This window comes from Elgaria multicarinata, chromosome 9 (genome assembly GCF_023053635.1).
Source record: "Elgaria multicarinata webbii isolate HBS135686 ecotype San Diego chromosome 9, rElgMul1.1.pri, whole genome shotgun sequence".
NCBI lineage: Eukaryota > Metazoa > Chordata > Lepidosauria > Squamata > Anguidae > Elgaria > Elgaria multicarinata.
In genome coordinates, this window is record NC_086179.1 from 28071663 (window position 1) to 28094320 (window position 22658).

Below are 22658 nucleotides of genomic sequence, written 5' to 3' on the forward strand. Positions count from 1 at the left end.
AGGGAGCATCCATGTAGTACCAAACCATGTTTGGTGTTCCTCTCCATCTTCTACCCTTCCTCCAGGTCCATATCTTGTGTCAGCCTTGTAACTTGTCTTGTGGTCCATGTCAGGTGCCTGCCCACCCCAGCCCCAATATAACTTCTTTACTGGTCCCAGGAGACGTAACAGAAAAATAACTAGGAGTGGCTTAAGAACTACCTAACATACTCATCAACCATGGCTATTTATGCTAGAAGGGATTTCTCCTCTACATGCCCAGGGCCAGATCTACACCAAGCAGGATATAACACTTTGAAAATGTTTTGAAAACTGTAAATGTAGTGTACCCTGGACCTAAACAGTTGTCACTACTGTTACAAACCATTATAAAGCAGTAGTGTAGATCCTGCCCAGGTCTTGCTTAGGGATTGCTACATGGCTGAGGTAGAGACCCATTGACATGACTGGTTAAGTAGACGCAGCTGGCTTCCTGATGTCACCTAGACAAATATCTGCATCATCCCCTCACACATACACATCCAATTTCATGATGGAGAAAGTAGTTCTTTAGAATGCATTATATTCCACACTGTCTTATGCATACTTACTGTCTGTAGTTATATGCTATATCTGCAAATTCCTTTCTTCTGGCCCGGTAAACGGGATCTTTGAAACCCTGGAGAAATGTCAGGAAAAGCACCACTTTACTCTGCAAGCGCTTCAAAACACAAATACAGTTTTAAGAAAAATGCAGTCTTTCAAATTGACTTAGGGGGCAATCCTATGTGTGAGAAAAGACCTTCCACTCCCAGCATTCCTTAGCTAGCATGGCTGGCTGGGGCATGCTGGGAGTTGTAGTTATTTATTTCATTTCATTTCTATACCACCCAATAGTCGAAGCTCTCTGGGTGGATGTAGGCCTTCTAGGGTGACCATATGAAAAGGAAGACAGGGTTTCTGCATCCTCAACAGTTGTAGAGAAAAGTGAATTTCAGCAGGTGTCATTTGTATATATGGGGAATGTAACAAATGGTGTGGAATTCCCTGTTCATCCCAGCAGTTAAAGCTGCAGGAGCCCTGCCCTCTTCTGTATCTGGTAGAGTTAAGTGACCCGACAGTGTCACTTAACTATGGGCAGACAACTTGTCTAATATGAAGCTTGGGCAATCCAAGCTTAGCAGACCCAAGCCAAATAGAGGCACTGGGTAAGTTTCAGTTGCCCAATTAGACAGATGAATGGGGTCTGCTTTGGTCCCCAAGACAAAGTCCTTCACTGCTGTAGTTATCAAAAACAGAGAGGTGTTTCCAAATGAACTTCTTTCTTCACATCCTACATTTTATTACAAGCTATGGCAAATTGTACTTTGGCTCCCCACAGAAGAAGGAAAGGGCCATTATCTAATTAAGACTAGCCGTTGGATCTGGCGTACATGCATCTTTCATTTCAGTGTATTGAAGTTTTGTTTTGTGTTGTTGATGGTTTTGTCTGGCTTTCAACAACTGTGCTCTTTTATCCTGATAGAAGCTTTGAGGGGACTCTTTGATTTGCTCGTTTTTCAGAGCAATTGGGTCTCCATTTATCCTGCTTTCTTCCAGGACTCTGCCAAATATTGTGTACCAAATAATTGCACAGGATACATAGTTCATTTTAGATTAAACTAGTGAATTGGTGAAAAGCTAATCACTCTGCCTCAATTAGTGTAATAGCAGCCTTTATTTTATTTTATTTTGCTGCATTGCATGTAATTTACTTACAAGTACTCAGGCTCAGTTAAATTAATAGCAGTAATTTCTGGCTACATGGCATCTCCGGACATTAAAATAAAGTACTATTGTTTTCTTGTCCTGTGACTGTTACAGGATGATGGGCTTATTCATACAAAAACTTTACTTGCCAATCAGTGGCATCCTAAAGGAGCTCCTTTAGAGTTATGAATGGTTCTGACTGAAACCTGGAGTGGATTCACTGCTCCACTGACATTGGAGCCACCAGCCTCCACTGATGGATATGGAAGGGGATGGTGGCATTTGCTTCTGGTGGACCACTTTTTAGTAAGCGTTCCCCCCTCCAAGTGAATTACTGTTAGGCTGACACCACAAACTCATATTTGCCTAAATACTCTAGGCTGTCCAGCTATATAAGGAGATTCTATTATCAAGGAGTCATCCTTCAGACCAGCTCTAGTAATAAAAAATAAAAATAAAAGAAGGTACTTTGGCTTTTCTTGCCCAAAGCCCAGAGATACAGAATTTATCAAAATATCTGAGGAACACAAGGGTAGCTTAGCGACCATGCCATCTCTTAGTTGGGGTAGATTTTACTTAGTTTTAAAACAGTGTAGCCACAGGTCATGGTATATATAAAAAGAATTTATTTGGGAAATTGGATTAAAAAGGAAGGGAGGAATAGGCCCAATCACATAATACAGCATTTCAAATAAAAATCAATAAAGCCAATCTAACTTATCTAGTAATATGTTGCTTACTAGAGTAGCATTTTGGGTTTCAGAGCATATGCAGAGTCCCTTGCAAGGGAATGGTCTGAGTGAGAGCATCTTGGCTGCCTGATTATATGTTTTCAGGAAGACCAAGGCAGAGCAAATTCTCGCTATTTATTTTTTATTTACATCCTGCCTTTTGTCCAATACTAGGCTTATTTATGTGTATCTGAGATCAGAAAAAGTTGTTTCTTAGTGGAGATAGACTATTGTATTTCCCAATGATGTAATTGGCTCCTTTTCTTAAATCAGTGGTCTAGTCAGCCACTAGAAAATTATACAGAGTCTAGATCCATCTCCTTAATGACTCTGAACTTAGATGTCCAAGGGATTTTCAAGTTTTTCTCTGCATATGTGACACCACAAACATTAATTTAAACATTTGGAAGCAGACAAGTGGAGTTAAGAGAAAGAGAGAGAGAGAAAGAAGGAGGGAGATTAAATTTTTCTTCTTCTTACAGGGTGATCAGCATCCAGTTCTGCTCCATAGCTGAGAATCTGGTTGGCAAATCTGTCCAGATCTTGAATAGTTCTTGGAAACCATGGTACTGCAGGCCACAAAAGAAACATGAACTAAGTTTAGTTTCTTGTTACTTCATAGAAAGTAAAGAGCATGGCGTCTGCCTCCTGCACACCTCCTGCCCCTTCTGGCCTTCCTTGCACCACAAAAAACAAAACCAAAAAAACCACTCAGAAAGTCCGATATATATTTTTAAATGGAAGTTGCTGCTATCTCCTGCTGTGTGCAGGAGAAGCAGCGCGATCAGAACAGTCCACTGAATGGGCCACGTGCAAGTTGTTTACCTCCACGAATAATAATACTGAGCATTTTATATCAATAACAAAAAGGAGTCTTAGGGCACAATCCTATGCATGTTTGGACAGGGAAAAAGTCCTAAAACTCTCAGCATTCCCCAGCCAGCATAGCTGGCTGGGGAATGCTGGGGAATGCTGGAGATTGTAGGACTTTTTTCTGCCTAAACATGCATAGGATTCCACCTGAAGATGTGTGTGAAGTCACAAGGTTTGTTTTTGTTTCTGCTGTAAATCCTATGCGTGTTTAAACAGAAAAAAAGTCCTACAATCTCCAGCATTCCTTAGTTCAGCCAGTCTCCCCCAACCTGACTGATATGTTGGACTACAATGCCCATCACTCCCAGAAATACAGACATGCTAGCTGCAAATAGCGGGAGTTGAGGTCCAAGATAGCTGGAGGGCACCAGGTTGGGGAAGGTTGAGCTAAGCTAACCCAATGGAACATAGCTTTGACTTAGGAGACATTTCAGTAACCATTCAAAACACTTTGCATATATTATTTTGCCTTGGTATGTTGAATTGCTGCCTCTTACATAACTGTTAAGTGCCTCTGTCCATAAAAGAGTGACAGCTCATATGACCAAAAGAACTCCCCCCCACAAAAAAATTGTACTGAATATATGAATTCCCCCCTATCTACAAAATATCCTGAATCTTATCACTAGAGGGCAGCACTGGCAGCAGCAAAATATTACAGCCCTGGCCATATTTGTGCATTTACAGCGCTGCTTTCTTTTAGGGATGTGTCCACCTTGGAGAGAAATAGCAGTTCAATCACAATTTTGTGAAATAGACACAGCCATTTAAGGAGAAGTGTTTTCATGAATATGCTCCTCACACCCACACACACACCTTTGTTTTGATGACCTATTCTACTGATTCTTCAGCACATTTACTTGGGATAACTCCACTTCATGCACAGGATTGCACCGTTAATCTTTGATTTTCCCTCCTCCTTGCACCCTCCCCACCCCCAAACATAGTACGGGTTGCCTTTTGAGCCTTTTGTTTGGCTTTTCCAATAAAGTACATTTGGGTTCTTGCAAGACATCCTTCTTCATTTCAATGAAAATAATGACAAATCAAAACACACCCCCTTTTGGTGCGAGTGAAGGGCCTTCAAAATGATAGCCGTCATTTTGAGCGAGCCCTGGGAAATGAATGCGCTATTGAAAAAAAGCAAATTTAATAAGAGCGGTGTACAGATGTCCTTCTGTATATATGGGCAGGGAGGAGGGGGACCTAGTAGCACTGCTAGCCCTCCCCTTCCCATGGGCCAGGCAGAAGGAGGGATGTCTGCAAAGTGGCTTGCACACTTAGGTGCTAGGGCAACCTTTTCCAACCTGGCCCCCTCCAGATGTGTGTTGGACTGCAACTCCCATCATTCCCAGTCAGCATGCCCTCCAGATGTGTTGGACTGCAACTCCCATCATTCCCAGTCAGCATGCCCTCCAGATGTATTGGACTGCAACTCCCATCATTCCCAGTCAGCATGCCCTCCAGATGTGTTGTAGTGCAACTCCCATCATTCCCAACCAGCATGCCCTCCAGAGGTGTTAGGCTGCCATCATTCTCCAACCTGACCCCCTCCAGATGTGTTACACTACAACTCCCATCATTGCCAGCCAGCATGGGTCTGGGAATGATGGAAATTGCCGTCCAACCCATCTGAAAAGTGCCAGCTTGGAAATGGTATGAGGGCAATATGATGCAGTGACCTTGCTAAAGCTAAGCAGGCCTGGGGCTGGTCAATCCCTGAATGGGAGACCACCTACAGAGGAAACTGTCTTACACTGAGTTCAGACTTCTGGTCCATTTAGCCCAGTATTGTTGATACTGACTGGGATCAGCTATCAAGGGTTCCAGGTAGAATTTTTTCCAGCTCTGCTTGGAGATGCTGAAGATTGAACTTGGGACCTAGCATGTGGCTCTAGCCCCAAGCCATGGCCCTTCTTTTGAGAAGCCGACATCTGCCATCTAGAATTCCATGATAGAAGAAGGTTGGGTATTGCATCCAGTTCTGGGCACCACACTTCAAGAAGGATGCAGACAAGCTGGAGCATGTTCAGAGAAGGGCAACCAGGATGATCAGGGGTCTCGAAACAAAGCCCTATGAAGAGAGACTGAAACAACTGGGCATGTTTAGCCTGGAGAAGAGGAGATTGAGGGGAGACTTGATAGCACTCTTCAAATACATGAAAGGTTGTCACACAGAGGAGGGTCAGGATCTCTTCTCGATCATCCCAGAGTGCAGGACTCAGAATAATGGGCTCAAGTTACAGGAAGAGCCGTATGACAATGGAACCAGTTACCTAGGGAGGTTGTGGGCTCTCCCACACTAGAGGCAGCTGGACAATCATCTGTCAGGTATGCTTTAGGGCGGATTTCTGCATTGAGCAGGGGTTAGACTCGATGGCCTTGTAGGCCCCTTCTAACTCTTCTATTCTATGATTCTACTATATATAAAGGCACTAAATAATAGGCCCCTACTTGCATAGGCATGAGTCATGTGACCAGTATGCATATTTTTCCAAGGTACTCGTGTGATATTTTTGTCCACATAGGTAAGCTACTTTGCATACATTCTAACAAGCACATGGAGGTTTGATGAGCAGATAGGGCAGGGGCTGTGATCATAATCTCTCTCCTCCACACATACCATGAGTCTTTGCATGGGGTTAATGTTAGAACAGGAGTCTTATGTACAACACAAAACTCTTCTTCAAACAGGAATCCCCTGTGAAATTCAAAGATGGATACTTTCTTTACCCAATGCAAGGAGTCATCTGGACTCCTTTGGATGCAAGCTGTCCTTTTTAGGACTAACAATGCAATTGCCTGGTATCTTTTTTTCAAAAATGAGTATATGTACTCCCTTCATATTGTATGTTAGTGAAGGGCAACACTTCAAAGTTGCAGACAGAAGCTGGGTTCCAAAAGGAGTATGTGGGTATTTGCAACAACTTCTGTGTACAACAGAGCTCCCCTCCTTCTCCTTTAATTTGTATTTTGCTTCTGGGTTCCTGGTCAACAGCTGGTTGGCCACTGCAGGAAAGGAATATGAGGCTAGATGACCCCTTGGTCTGATCCAGCATGGCTCTTCTTATGTTCTTAATTTCTTCACACATTACATCAAATGCTGCTCCCCAAATTCCCAGAGTGAGACTGTATTCAGAAGAAGGGACCTCCCAAATCCAGCTGTGTATGCAGAAGTTCCCTGCATGACCCTCTAAATAAGAACACAGAAAGAGCACTGCTGACTCAGAACAAAGGCCTATCTAAGTTCAGCATTCTGTTTCCTGCAACAGGACATAAATGCAATAATATTCTTCTGGTCATGTCCTCCAGCAACTAGTATTCAGAGGCATGCTGCTTCTGATCTTAATGGTAGCACAAACCCATAAGTACTAATTGCCACTGACAGGTTTAAACCCCTCCATGAATTTGGTCACCTCCAACCCTTTTAAAGCCTTCTCAACATGTGGCCAATACAACAATTGGCAATTTCCATAGTTTAACTATGAACTGTGTGGCGAAGTACTATTTATTATTTGATTTATACCCCGCCCTTCCTCACAAGGAGCCCAGGACAGTTAACAACCCATGTAAAACAATAAACACCGTTAAAATTATAACCCTAAAATTGCAAATATGATAAAATACAATAAAACTAAAACCACTAAAACTACTTGCCTATACCCCCAAAGCCTGTACAAATAAATCCATCTTATGTTGGCACCTAAATGACAACAGTGTTGGGGAAAGGAGTTCCATAGCTGGCGTGTCACCACAGAAAAGTCTCTGCCACATATGGTAGCCCCATGAGCTACATTAAGGTGTTGGACTGGGAGTCGGGAGATCCGGGTTCTAGTCTCCACTTGGCCATGGAAACCCACTGGGTGACTTTGGGCCAGTCACAGACTCTCAGCCCAACCTACCTCACAGGGTTGTTGTTGTGAGGATAAAATGGAGTGGAAGAGGATTATGTATGTCACCTTGGGTTCCTTAGAGGGAAAAAGGCAGGATATAAATGTAATAAATAAATAATAATAAATAAATACTTCTTTTTGTATGTCTTGAATCCAAGTCCATCCATTTTGAGGAATCTGTAGAGCTCTACGTAATAGAGGCTGGTGCCTCCAACGTCAGTGGGCAGTGAATCTGCACCAGTTTTCAGTCAGAACTTTAGAGTTGTGACTAGTTCTGACTGAACTGGAGAGGATTCACCACCACACTGACATTGGTACCACCAGACTTTACTGGCTCTACATATCCTCCCTCGTTCTGTTCTCAGATGACTAGATTTCTTATTGTAAGACTGGAGTGAGAAGAGAATTAGATGTCCATGAAGATTCTAAATTACACCCACAGGGCCAGTACATTTGTGCATATGAATACACAATTGCAGAAAGAGGTAGTGGTGGGCAGCAGTTGGGAAAATTGCAGCCAAGTCTTCTGGCTGCTTCTTCTCTGTGGGTACATCTCAGTTCACACAGAACATTCTCCATGCTGTTGCGTTACCAATGCATGTGATCGAATGGACCAATTGAATGAGTCCATAGCGAAATTGGTTAGAAAAGAAACCAACCCTATGGAAATTGACTTGTAATGGACAGAAATGGAAGAGAGAGTCAAATTCTGCAATTTCAATAAAAAACTTGTCCCGATTATTCTGTGAACACATCAAGCAATCTTATACTCAGTCAGAACACTGCTCCATCTTCCCCAGTATTAGGGTGACTGTATGAAAAGGAGGGCAGGGCTCCTGTATCTTTAACAGTTGCATAGAAAAGGGAATTTTGGCAGGTGTCATTTGTATGCCTGTAGCACCTGGTGAAATCCCCTCTTCATTTCAACAGTTAAAGCTGCAGGAGCCCTGTCCTCTTGACCAGATACAAAAGAGAGCAGGGCTCTTGCAGCTTTAACTGTTGTGATGAAGAGGGAATTTCATCAGGTTCTGCATGAGTAGGAATGACACCTGCTGAAATCCCCTTTTCTGTACAACTGATAAAGATACAGGGCCCCGTCCTCCTTTCTATATGGTTACCCTACTCAGTATTGCCTGTTCATAGTCACTGTAGCTTTCTTCAGCTCTTCAGATGGGGGGGGGGCTTTCCCAGCTCTGCTCCTTGATATCATTACCCCTATTCAGACCATGGGACCAACTGCTTAAGGAATGGTGGGCTTCCCATCACTGGAGGTATTCAAGCCATCTCTCAGGGATGCTTTAAACTGGGTTCCTGCACAGAGCAGGGGGGCTGGGACTCGATGGCCTAAATGGCCCCTTCTGACTCTAACATTTGATGATCTTTTAAAAGTGCTGGTGGACACTGGATTGAACCCAGCTGGGAACGTCTATGCACAGAGCATGTTCTCTCCCACTTGAGCGATGGCACTTCCCTTGATCACTGAATGCATCATTCACTGTAGAATTCATCACCACAAGACTTGATGGTGGCCAGAGCCAGATCTACACCAAACAGGAAATAACACTAGGAAAACATTTGAAAACAGTATATGGAATGTGTCAGGGGGCCCAACAGTTCTCAGTGCACTTCAATGCTGTTATAAAGCAGTAGTGTAGATCCTGCCCAAGACACTAGCATAGGGGTTGGTGTGTGTTTTAAGGTTTGGGAAAATTCATTCATAGACAACAATTCTATGATAGCACCAGTGGCTGTTAGCTACATTCTTTTCTTTTTTATATCCACAGGCTTTTAAAAATGCTGTCTGCATGTGGTTTTAATCTACTGCTGCTGCAGTGTTTTCATATTTCTAGTGCCCTTATGTTTGTTGGCTTTATTATTGTGATATGTTGTTTTATTGTTTTAATTTATCATTAGCTGCCCTGAACATATATTGCTGGAGGGTGTGTGTGTGTGTGTGTGTGTGTGTGTGTGTGTGTATTATATCAGCCTTCCCCAACCTGGTGACCTCCAGATGTTTTGACCATAGCTCCCAGCATTCCTTATGACTGGCCAAGCTAGCTGGGGCTGATGGGACTTGAAGCCCAAAACATCTGGAGGGCATCAGGCTGGGGAAGGCTGGTAATTATGTGTGCGCGCACACACACATTTATACAAACATGCACACACAATGAATGCATGTACAATTCTATATACAGTATATCTCTTCAGATGTATGCCCCACTGCTTTCAACAGTACTTATTCCCAGAATTTCAGTCTAAACAATGAGACCTCCATGTTTAGAGGGAGTAGTTGCTGGTAAATACTAGATATTAGGAACAAATCAGGAGGGGGGCTCATTACACCTTCATGCCTTCCTTGTGAAATTCCAGGTTCATCCAGATGGCTGCTGTCAAAAACAGCGTGCTGGACTAGATGGACCTTGGCTTGATACAGCAAGGAAATTCTTACAAAGGCTGAAGTGGACTGCATTGCCCCCTTGCCCCAGATCCAGCGGCACTGCCATCGAGAGCAAACATCAACAGCACTCCAGGCAATCCTTTAGAAATACACACACACATATATTTCTAATCTAATTACCCCTTGCCTTAAAACACTGAGATACTTGGGCCCTCCGACGTGCTTCCTTCTGCCCCTGTTAGCCAGACATGCTGTCTCTTCCTGCTGCTATTAATGAATGGCCAGAGCAAGCTGTCGCAACACTGACCCTCTGTGAAACTCTGCAGGGCACATGCGGGCTGATCAGTAATAAATATTGATTTGTCAGCAGGAGGAATAGTGGCATTTTATGGCCCTGCTAGGGACACCCAAGTGGTGACCAATTTAAAACGGGGTCAGATGCTTAATAGGATGCTAATCAGCTATTTATACAAGGAGGCAACAAAACCAAAGTGCTTCTAAAGTTCTGCAGAACTCTCAAGTCAGAGACAGGACTTGAAAATTTATTGTCATTTCGAGGCGCAGGTTGGTGCCTTTTTAAACATGGCCAACTGCTCTCGTCCGCCCTGGGGTCCTCGCAAACAAGGGCTTCTACAGACCCTCTGCCTCCAGCTTGTCTCCAAATGGCAATAAATTGTCTCTATTTCCCTGTTGAAGCAGATTCATATTTAATTCTTTTATTTGGGGCTCCAGGAGGTCTCATTCTCAACTTGCTGCCCACATTTTTCAAAGAAGCCTTGTGAAAGAAGTACACTGTGTTTTCGTGACACAAGAAGAGTCATGTTGAATCATACCAAAGGCCTATCTAGTCCAATGTTTGTGACTTTTTAGAGACAGTAGCAACATATCTCATCCATCACTGTTAATTTGTCATGAAGACATTGTGGCCTATATGGGCATGTTGCCATATGTCCATCCTCCTCTATCCCCATTCCTCCTAGGACCAAAGCATACAGGCAATTTTTAATAAATGTCATATCTTGGATCAGACTTGTAGCCTATAACAAAATGAGCAGAAAATTTGTGTTCCGGTGGGCTCAAAGTAAATCACTAAAATGATGCCCTGGGTTGGACAGTGTTGTTGTTTTCAATGGTACACACAGAGAGTGGAGACAGGAAAATGTTATCCCTTCTGGAATCTGTCACCCAACTCAAGGTTGGCTCTGTTTGTAGGAACTTTACATCATACTAAATGGCTGTGGAAATCAACCCCACCTCTACCCCAATAGCTTTGCCTTAAACACATCCCCTAGAAAATAAGAGCCACTGATCTCAATGGCCTTATGGCCAAACCAACACACATAAGATGCTCAAAAGTGACTGTGAAGTGAAACTCTCTCTGTCTCTCTCTCTGATGGTGGTGGTGTGTGTGCGCATGTGTGAAATTATAACTAAGAAAGGGGATCGAGACATCGCCCTAACTGAAGAAGCAATTAAAACATTCAATTGTAGGTGACTGTGATTTCCTGCCAAGCCATCACGTTTAGCCTGACATGTCCCCATTCCTGAAAGGAGGAGGGGTCCGATTCCTCCAAATCTTTCCCTTTCCCCCCTTGCAATGTCATGCACAGGACACAAAAGAGAGGGTAAGGAGATTATCGGGATTCATTTCAGGAAGATATTTTTACCCTTTCATGTTGCTCCCAGGAAGGAAGAAGAGCCCGCAGACCTAAAGCATTTAAAGCCAACCTCAACTGAAATCCTATTAGGATCACATCTGCTCTCCAAAGAGCCATGAAGGTATTCATAAGACGTGGGTGGAAGTACATCTGTTTCTGAAATGGAGACGAGCGTGTGCGGAGTGTGAAAAGTTGGTACTCCTGCAATATCGCATTGGTAAGAGATAAGCACGCCCTAGAAAATTGCCCGACCTTTGTGTGGAGTTTGCATATTTGTTCTATTTCATGTATAAGGAATTCATAAGCGATGAATTCTGAACATGAAGCAATGTCATGATATAGTCATGCTCTGATTGAGGGCCTTCTCAGAAGTTTCTGAGTGGCCCCTCTTTGGAACAGGAAGCTGGGTGGTCTGGCCTTATGTTATGTTCTGCTGAATATGGCATGATATTCAAACTGTTTGGTACAGTGATGGGGGGAATTGTTGCCACAAATGCGGCCAAGTTAGAAAATTACTCCAATATCCTCTAAGCCAAGTGTGGGGGAGCTTCAGGCCTGGGGCCCAAATCCATCCATCTGGGCATCCCAATCTGGTGCACTGGGATGTGATTCTCCAGAGGGCTACACACACTTCCTCTTGTCCCACCTCCTTTCTCCATCACCAATCATTTTGTGATTTCCTGGTTTATGTACAGTTCTTCCCTCCCCATTCTAAAAGGCATCAGCAGATAGAGAAGGTGGTGATGGGAGTTCACCTTGCCTAGTTTTGAACACATTTTTTCACAACTACACATTTCTGTGTGGATTTTACCCTAAATTAAGCATTTTTGGACATTTTTACCCTTAAATACACATTGGCATGTGCATTTTAAGCTAAAACAAGCATTATTATTTTTTGGTAAATTTTTGGAGCAGGGAACTGTATCACAAGGGACAGAGAGCTGTGAAAACAGAAGGATGACTGCATTCCATGTATTAGTCTGGGAACTGCAAATTGGGCAGGTTCACTTAAAAATGCAGACCAAATGAAATCCTTGCACAACCTTGCCTGGCACAGGTGGTTTCGCCTATACAGTAACCATAACACAAAATCCCTATGGGTGTTTGGTAGGAATATTGTTATTCTGAACAATATATATCTTACCAGCATCTTTCCTTTTTTCACGGGAAAGCTCATGAACGTTTGCTCCAATATCATCTCTCAAGGTCCTGATGATTTCTTCCAGAGCAGGAATGTTCTTGCTTTCCAGGTTGATGAAAAATTCATACTCATCTTTGTTCAGCCGGGAAGGTCTGGACTCAATGTGGATCAAGTTTATCCCCTTTTCCTAGAAGAAAGAGAGTAACATGGCAAATATGACTTTATTTATTTATTTATTTATTTATTTATTTATTTATTTATTTATTTATTTTTGTGGTGGACTAGAAAGCTGAAAATCTGTTGGCTGATGGCATACATTCCGTATTCAAAGATTGAGTAAAAGAACCTTTGGTTATGAAAATCAATATTCTTGTGGTTTATACAAACACCTTTATATTTAAGGATGTGAGAGTCATTTAAATGAAATTGTTGATGGATTTAAAAGAGTCTGTAGCCCAGCATGTGTCATTTTACAAAGGGCAGAACTGACATATATGCAAGGCAGTGGAGACAATACAGTGGCCATCTTGGATACCACACCTTTCCTTCCATCCTGCACCTCCATTAGAGATCAATGACTTCTGGTCATGATGGCTTCATCTTACCTCAGTGCTTTTCTACATGAGGCATTTATTTTGTGCTTGTCATTCCTTACCTACAACTGTTTGTGGCATGCCAAAGGCACGTGTTCCACTGTCACGATGAAAAGCACCTACCTCTAAGAAGAGCCACCACAAATGCTGTTTTTTTTGGGGGGGGTTTGCCACTGAACCTCAAATATATTCAAGAGCAGGTTACTGAGAATCTACCCATCACACACAGAGAAAGCTGAGATGACCCCCTGCCAATAAGCAATGGACATTGCTGGATGTGCACTTTCCTACGTTCTTCACCATGGGCACTATGGATGAACTTAAATTGTTTGGCCAGATACCAACACAGTAAGTTGAAAAGGTCAGAAGTGCATTCAAATCCTGTGGTTCAGGAAAGATGTTCTCCTAATTGAGGCAGCCTCCTCGCAAAGAATGCATTTAACTAGGCTGATCCCCAAGGTCAAGTTGTTTTAGTTCACTAAAGGTCTGCATCGCACACAGACAATGCTTTGTATGTGATATTTAATTAGGTCCACAAATATCACTGGAGGACTCCAGAGTTAGGAGAAGTTAAAAATTACTCCAAGCGAGATTTATTATGATGGAGACCAGAGACAGCAAGTCACAGTCTGCTCTTAGGGAAGGGCCCTCCATGGCATCACCACTGGGGTTGAGGCATCCAATTTATATAGGAGATTTATTTGTCTTCACTGCAAGAGCCATCTCAAATGCTCCTTTGGTCGGTCAGTTGAACTGCACAGAAATTTGTACGGCCCAGTTACGATCTCTATATCAATCTTCTATTTCTATTAAGATTAGATTGGATGCAAAGAACAAGACCCTCCACCAATGGTGCCACAGTAAAGAGAGGGTATGAAATTTTCCATGACCCATTTCTGAGCACAGCAGTGGGGAAGCAATGGCTTGGGCACCCCAGGAAGGATCAGATGGCTGCCATGGCTGTGAACACAGAGCAGAGGGTCCACAACCTTTCTGGTAAGATTTTGGATTATGAGAGTGTAATCAGTACTCTCACAAAATGGCTGACACAGGGAGGGCTTGCCCATTCATAAAATGGCTGCCATGGTGGACATGGCCAGTCACAGAAATTTGTATATGGAAATTTTATGAAAATCATAGAATCATAGAATCATAGAATAGCAGAGTTGGAAGGGGCCTACAAGGCCATCGAGTCCAACCCCCTGCTCAATGCAGGAATCCACCCTAAAGCATCCCTGACAGATGGTTGTCCAGCTGCCTCTTGAATGCCTCTAGTGCGGGAGAGCCCACAACCTCCCTAGGTAGCTGATTCCATTGTCGCACTGCTCTAACAGTCAGGAAGTTTTTCCTGATGTCCAGCCGGAATCTGGCTTCCTTTAACTTGAGCCCGTTATTCCGTGTCCTGCACTCTGGGAGGATCGAGAAGAGATCCTGGCCCTCTCCTTTTATGCCCTGTTTGGTCCTCTTTTTTGATGGTGCATTTCCTCTTTTGGGAAAGATATAAATAGCCAAAGTAAGTCCTAGTGAATACAGCAGGATTTTATTCCAAGTAGACACACATAGGATTGCACTGTAAAATTTATTTGGGGCTTCTTTCCTTTATTGGTTTCTTCTAAGCTAAAATTGCATTATATCTCCAGCTTATATGGGTTGTTAGAATGTATCCAAGTGATCTCTTTATTACTATGAAGCGCATCAATCAAAAATACTTATAGCATGAAATCAAGGAGTTTCCAAATCCTAATTACATTTCAGTACTCATCCTCCACCTAGTGTTTAATGCTAAAATTGCAACTAATTGCAAATAGAAATTAAAATATCTCTCAATTGATACAATCAATACAGTGTTGTTAAAGCCAGGCAGAATCTCAAGGAAACAACAGCTCTCTAATTTCTCATTTACTATCCCCAGTAGATTTGCTGTCTGCCTAGCTTTTGTTTATTCTCTTTCCAGTGTTGGCAACTTTCAAATGAACTTACATATATGCAAATAAGAAATGTAAACACACCCTCAGTTCAACAGACCAGTAAAATGTGAACTGTACATTGAGAATAACAGAGACTTGCATCAGAGAGTTGTGTTACAGCACAAGAGCAAAACAAACACGAAACAACACAATCAATTGTAAGTTACATTTGTACATGTTAGGGTGCAGGGCCAGCCCTCTCATTAAGCAAGGTGACTCCATTGCTCAGACAGCAGACCACGGCCTCATCCACCTGCCGCTGGTCTGTTCGCGCCTTCACTCTTGTGTAAATGGAGCCTTTACACAACAGGGAAAGTACATAATTTCTGAAGCCTCCATTCTGTGCACAATGGAGGCTCTGGATGAAGGCGTATGGCTGCTGGGTGCTCATAGGGCCACGTGGGCATCCCAAGTGCAGGCTCATGAATATGCCACAGGCAGCCGACTGGGTACCGGGAGTGGTGGTGGACACTGGGGAGTCTGTTGGATTCCTGGACCCAGTCGGGTGCCCGCACAGGTCACTTGTTCAAAGTTTTCTCCCTTATGGTGAGGAGCACTGAATTTTGATTCAAATTATAGTAATTATTTCTAAACGTGTATCTATACATAAAAATAAGCACATGCGGATTTTATGCAACCCTCTTTTTTTGTGGTGTATTTACTCTATTTTTGGCAATGCATCAGTGGCCACCTTAGAACAAGTACTACATATAACTTAGCAGCCACACAGGGCTGTGTGTGATTCTCTAACTCCCAGATTTACACCAACACAAACAGCTTCTGAATGCTTGGGGCTGTGCTGTGGCTCAGGGGCAGAGCAGTTTCTCTGCATGCAGAAGACCCCAGGTTTGTTCTCCTATGCCTTCAGCATAGGGCTGAGAAAATCCTTTCTCTGAAGACTCAGCTAGATAGACTAATGGCCTGACTCTCTTCAAGGCAGCTTCCGCTGCCCTGGGACTTCAGTTCGATCTATTCTATACTATTTTAAAACATTAAAGCTGTGATCCTACACCTACTTACCTGGGCATAAGCCCCATTGAACTCAATGGCAGTTACTTCTGAGTAGACACATGATAGGCTTGCATTCTTAATTTTAGAATTTCTGTAAACCGCCCAGAGAGCTCTGGCTATGGGGACGGCATAGAAGTGAAATAAATAAATAAATAAATAAAATTAATCTTAGTTTAACAGTTCCAAGCTTGGAGCTGGGATTTGTTCCTTCCATTTTTTTGTACAATAACTTGTCAACGAACAAAGCACATTTTTTTCACCACATTTCATTAACACCAAATACTGTTGCAGGTTCTGAGATACTTTGGCGTGTGGGACGTTTGTGTTTCTTGAGTCTACAGCTGCCTAGTTTCTCTCATAAGGAATTTCCAGCTATTGAAATGTAAGAGGCTGTTAGCTTATTTGCATTGCCTTTGCTATTAAAAGGGCTTCTTCCACATCTGGATATACTAGTTCATAGCTTTTTCAGGGAGTAGCGACTGAGTGCAATACCGATTGGACCGACCAGAGCATCTACATCTCCACATTCTTAATGACATTTCCATAGCGATTGTGGGCTATTTGGGAGACCACGGAGGACCCTGGAAGCACTGGATTTTGCCTCAGGCCTGCAGTTCTGCACATGTGTTCTGTAGGCCCTTGTCTGTGGCGGCATGGTTGACAGTTTTGAGAAATGGGCCTTCCCTCAGAGACACAACAGTTCAATCACTTTTTCTATCAAACTATCATGACTGATTTTATAAGGTTGGAGCAAGTCCAGAAGGAAGTTTCACTGTGTAAAAAATAAAACATTTACCTCATCTTGAATTTAAATACCCTTCTGAAAACTGTAGTTGAGCCCTTAGCACTATGGCCTCCCTCCAAATATATATCCCTGATTAAAATGCCACATCACCATTTAAAATGTGAACGTATGCCTGTGTGTATGTGGAAAGTAGCTATCCAAGATACTGAACCCTATCCCCCAAATAGGTTCAGCGCCTTGTATAGCTCCTTTAGAGTTCTCGCTAGTTTTGACTGAAACCCAGAGTGGATTCACATCCACACCAAAATCGGAGCCACCAGCCTCCACTGATATATGCGTTCCCTACATCAAATAAGTGGAGGGTTAATTTTTAACTGGTCCAAACAGACATCCAACAGCAAATGATTATGCCCCTTGCATCAATCTCAAACACCCAACGCCCGTCTGGAAATTACCAGATGTTCCCACCTACTAAAATGCTTTCACTGACTAAAGCAAACATTGCTTGGGTGAAGCACATCCAAATTACTGAAGAGATAATGAGTGCTTTGAAGTTTACTTAAGAGGTTTGGGGACCAGAGGAATCTTTGTCAAAAGCCCTCTTTGAATCTTTGTCAAGAGCCCTACAAGGCCATATAAAAAGAGGGGGTGGCGGGAAAACTCTCTTTGGTGTCGAGGGTTGCATTCCTCATGGCATAAGCTATCGGAGGCTGCATGACATGTGGTCAGGACCAAAGCCCATGGTGGGCACAGCCAAACGTAGGTGGTGCCAGCCCCGCCCCCACTCTCTCTGCCATAGTGAATAAGCATTGTAGATGACCATCAAAATGACATCTGAGAACTCCAAGAGAGGTATTTTACAAGGTTAAGTTACAACTCCCATACTCAAATACAGCCTATTGTGATGCTTAATGCACAGAATTAGTTTGAAGTTTGATGCATCAATTGAAAATTCAATTCTGGGGTTCTTCCAGCCACACACACATTTGTTTGGCTGGAAAGGGACTTTACCATTCTCATTCCTCTGGCTAATCATTAATTTTTCCCTGGGTTAATAAACAGAAGATGTCTTGGGACACACAACTTTTTCCTATGCCCAACACCCCCATATTTGATTTGTTAGCTAATTTAATTCCCTCAATACAAAATATGTAGGGCACAGTTTATTACACATTTTGTTTTGTTAACAACTTTTCCTCCCCATTGTGTTGCTTTTAAGAACAGATTTGATGTTCTAAGGGAAACAAATAAAACCACAGAGCCTGGGATTTCAAAATGAGACATGTTGTCTCCAGCAAGACAAGCACGGGCATGGGTAATTGTATTGTCATCTTCGTGGCTCTTAAACACACACACAGTAGGGATGTGCTCCGCTCCAATTAGAAGCGGCGAATCAGAAGCGAATTGGCCTGCTCCGCCTTGCCCAGAGGCGGAGTAGAAGTGGACCGGGGACCCGTAGAAGCAAGGCGAAGAGAAGCGGCCATTGGCGGAGCGCTTCTCTTTACGCGGAGCGATCCGATCGCCATTTTGAAAAATTTCGCCCATAGGATTGCATTGTGGAAAAGAAAAGGGGATAATTATGTTGTTTTTTAAGCTATCTTTCTGAAACTTATTGTGCTTAGAGAGTCATGAATGGGGGTCATTTTGAGCCTACTCTCAGCTCTCTGTGTGCTGCGGTTCGCTTACTAGAATTTTTGGAAAAGTCGGGTAAACAAACAGGGACAGCGGGTAAACCGGCAGGTTTTTTGTTTTTTTTGAAGTGATGACAGGCACATTCAACTCCCAATCCTGATGAGAATTGATCACCTCATGAAGCATCCTCCAATCCCAGCGTTGGAGGGGGGGACTAAGGCAGAGGCACCCTCAGAGCTTTGAGCTCTCAGCATCTTGTGGGTTTTGCGTTCGTGGGGAGAGGAGTTAGTTAGGTGCTGCTGCTGTGTTTGGAGATAGATTAGATTTAGCTTGGCGTGTGTGTGTGTTTGTTTGCTTCTTTCTGACTTTTTGCTTAGTTTGCTCTGTGTTTTTCCCTTACTTTGATTTAATATAAACTTTATTTTTAAATTTTGGAGTGTTTGTTTGTTTGTTTGGTTCCCCCCCTTCCCTCTCTTAAAGCCTGACTGTGTTTCATCTTCCTTCTTTCTTCTAAATACAAAAAAATACCAAATATATATTCTCTATTTCTTCTCTCTGTTACTTGGACTGTGTGTGTGACTGTGTTATTGTGTGAGTGTGCTGTGTGCACTGTTTGTGAAGTGCAACAGCCACAGATTGAGCATTTCAAATCCTGTTTGGACAAAGCATACACACTTCTTGTCCCATTTCCCTACATACAGTATTAGTAATATTCTTATACATATTATTATTAGTATTAGTATTATATTCTTATACATAATATTATAATTAGTATTAGGGTGGCATCTGGGAGGGTGCCCACTTCAATTTTTTTTAACTGTCAAACCGTCGGAGAACAGCCCATGTCTGCAAATGCGGTGTCCGATTTTCATAAATTGCACAAAAATCAGGGGATGATGGGACTGCCTTGAGCCTTGGCATGCATGTGTATCCCTGGATAAGCTGTCATGGTGGTGAGTTTGAGGTTTCTAACATGCAAATTGACGGAGCTATGGAAAGGGGTGTGAATGGGGTGCATGATTTTCATAAATTCCACAAAAATCAGGGGATGATGGGATTGCCTTGAGACCTGGCGTGCGTGTGTATACCTCCATGAGGTGTCATGGTGCCAAACATGAGGTTTCTAACTTTAACAGAAAAAAAGTTGTATACTTTTTTAGCTTAATGCAAGCCTATGGGGGGGGGAAATGGAGCTCCGATCCGGATCTGGAGCTCCGCAGCGGAGCGGACATAGGCGGAGTGGGGGCAGAGCAAAGCGGCCCGATCCTCAAATCGCGGATCTGGAAGAGAAGCGGAGCGGGGGGGTCCGTGCACACCCCTAACACACAGTATCAATGATGCTTAGTGGCAGTGGAGGCTGGTGTCTCTGATGTCAGTGGGGCAGTGAATCTGTTCTGGCTTTCAGTCAGAACTCTAAAGGTTCTGACTGAAACCCAGAGTGGATTCACTGTTCCACTGACATAGAAGCCACCAGACTCTTCTGCTTAGTGGAGTTTTGTACATGATCCAGTGTACATGGAATGAGGCCTCAGAGGGGAGCAGATTCTTTCTTTCCAAAGAAATATGTTTGGAACCATACTCCAAGCTGGATCTGGTGATCTAGATCTGAAAACAGCACATCTAATTCCAGCCTCTGCCATTTCTAGTAGACCTTGTGACATTCCACATTCCCCACCTCCTTCACCATTAGCAGCCAATGATATGGGCCAGGAATGGGGAAAGGTAGAATGTTATAATGTCGTAACAGAAGAGCTTTTCCCAGACACTTTAATGGTCTTGTTCAGACAACACGCTAAGCCATGGTTAGGATGCTGACCCTTTTGCAGCAAGTGGTTAGTCAGCATGTTTAAACTGTGATTATGTAGCCACCACGGTTAGAAATAGTTCACATGACATGCTAACCCATAACGTTTAGCTCAATATGCTTAACCATCATGGTTTAGCGAGTTGTCCGAACATGGCCCATGTGCACATAGTGAACACCCTAACTTCATGTGTCAGGGATTACCCTTTTGACAGCTGGACTCCAATTCTGAAATTTCTGTAGGATTTTATGTAAATTTAGTAAAACAAATACCTCAAATATGCGTAGGACCTTAGCCAAAGCCCCAACTTCTTCTTTGAGAGAAAAAATCAAGGAGATTGCATCATTCTGGGCAGTGCTTTCTTCAATGTATCTGGATTCCTGTATAATAAACATGCAGTTAATTGTGCATCTTCCATGCCTGGAAATCAACAGCATTGAAAGCAAAAGTTCAAATAGGGTACCAGAGGCCCTATACTAATAGAAACCTTTTCTAAAGAAATATGCCAATGACAGTTTTTGTATATATGGGTTGGTTAAAATTTCAGTATAGAAGTAGATCTGGCTTTGGAATGGGGTGGTGGCGGTTTGGTTTGCATTTTAATAGATATTTACCTAATTGTGTACTTTCAAACCAATATGTGAACCAAAACTCAGTGATCCTTCAAAATCCACATTTCTCCAAATTTTACAATGGCATCCTCATTTTTTTTTAGAGGATACAACAATCTGCATAATAGGGTGAAGTGCACACAAAAATGTATAAAATCAGGAAAATCGCTCGCAAAACAAATTTGCACATTAGGTGAAGTTGTATACAAGACCATTTATTTTTTCTGATATAGATTTCCCAGACAAGGATATTGTTGTTACCAGCTAATATAACAAGTATTTCATAGAAGCCAACCTTCCCAGATTCACAAAGCATGCTGCAATAACCCAGTTCTCCTACAAGCTGATCATGATGGATCTTTCTACAGGTGTCAAAACTGTTAAAAGAAACCAGAGTTCTTGAAAGCTTTTCCCACCTCTACAACAAACTTTCACAAAAATTGAGCTGCAAAGATTTGTGGGGGAGGGGGAGGGGAGGGGAGAAGTTTGTTATAAAGCTGTTGATGGAGTTAGTCTATCTGTAAAATGTGGCACATACAGCAATGATGACTATCACCCTACTATACACCCACCCCCGCATGCACACACTCACACACACAGTAAACCTGATATCCCTTTGATTCTATTAAAAACAGTCAACATTCTTGACTACTGATTGTTCTGTGTCCAACAATGAATGGAATAGTATGTGTTGAGTACAGAGACAAAAAGAGACTCTTAATCAATGGACAACATTGTTTCTAGCAAGTACCAGTTATGTTCTGGTATTTGTAGAGTTCAACCATTCTTTTGGACCATAACAATCCAAATTGTGAGGAGGATTTAAGCAAAAGCCATGCTAAACCTTTGCTAAAACTCTTTCCCCATAAATGTTTGTTACAAGAAAAATGGGACAAACTCAAAACAGACTCAACAGTCTAGCAAGTCTGTTGCATGGTCAAGAGATTTTAGGTTGAGGATTGAGAAATGTCTTGGCATAAGAAGTTAATAAAAGCCATTCACCACAAATGGTCTTGCAAGAGAATAAATGGCAAAGGCATCGGAAACACCCAAAGACTGGTGGGAGCTTGTACAATTTTCTGAGGAAGAAAGCTTGAACAAGTTTGCTTGGAAATCCATCTCAGCTGCATGTGGAGTTGAATATATATATATATATATATATATATATATATATATATATATATATATATATTTCATTTCCCCCCAATGAAAGCCACGACTCTATTACTCATACCGCTGTGGAGTCTGGAGTCTTTTAACTTCAACACATCAGTTTAGTCTACAGGAAAATGCTGCTGCTCTACAAAACAGGTTGTGGCTAAACAAGACAGAAACACACAGAAGCTGAAACAAACGTTGGCAATGACCAGGTTCGCATGATATGACAACCCACCATGTCTGATTAGCCATGATGGGTTGTTGTTTGTGTGACCCTGGTGTGGTTCCTGCAGGGTGGCTAATTTTTCTTGAAGCAACCTACCCTGAGAACCCATGGCTTGAGTTATTCATAACCATGGTGGCTTCTCATGATATCCAAACCCAGAAGTGTGACTTCATTGTGGGTTGCTGGAAATGATTAGAGAGGCAAACAACAACAACGACAACCCACCACTCCTCATGATCTTGCTAGTGCTGCCTCCATCCTCCCTTAGTACCCTGTGCTCCTAAAATTGAGAAGAAAGGACACCAGAGAGCATCCTAAATGCATTTGCATTTTTTTCAGTTCTGTGCAGGCACACAGGAGTGAATGACCACTTCTTGGATATTTGCATAATTTCCCCTCAGTTTTACTGCTCTGCCTTGGAATTTGTGCAATTCCCCCCTCTGTTTTACTGCTCTTCTGTGAGATCTACACAATTTCTGCCTCCATTT

The 22658-nt window shown here is 42.7% G+C and overlaps 1 protein-coding gene across 1 annotated transcript in view; it reads right to left on the reverse strand.

Moving 5' to 3' along the window:
- The window catches only part of PAH (phenylalanine hydroxylase), a 43623-nt gene that overhangs the window by 18529 nt on the left and 2436 nt on the right, over positions 1 to 22658 (reverse strand). The window contains exons 2-5 of the mRNA XM_063133380.1: positions 20448 to 20555; positions 12426 to 12609; positions 2940 to 3028; positions 591 to 658 (exon numbers count right to left, since the gene is read on the reverse strand). Coding sequence (XP_062989450.1) covers positions 591 to 658; positions 2940 to 3028; positions 12426 to 12609; positions 20448 to 20555 — 449 coding nt within the window. The remainder of the gene's footprint in view (positions 1 to 590; positions 659 to 2939; positions 3029 to 12425; positions 12610 to 20447; positions 20556 to 22658) is intronic.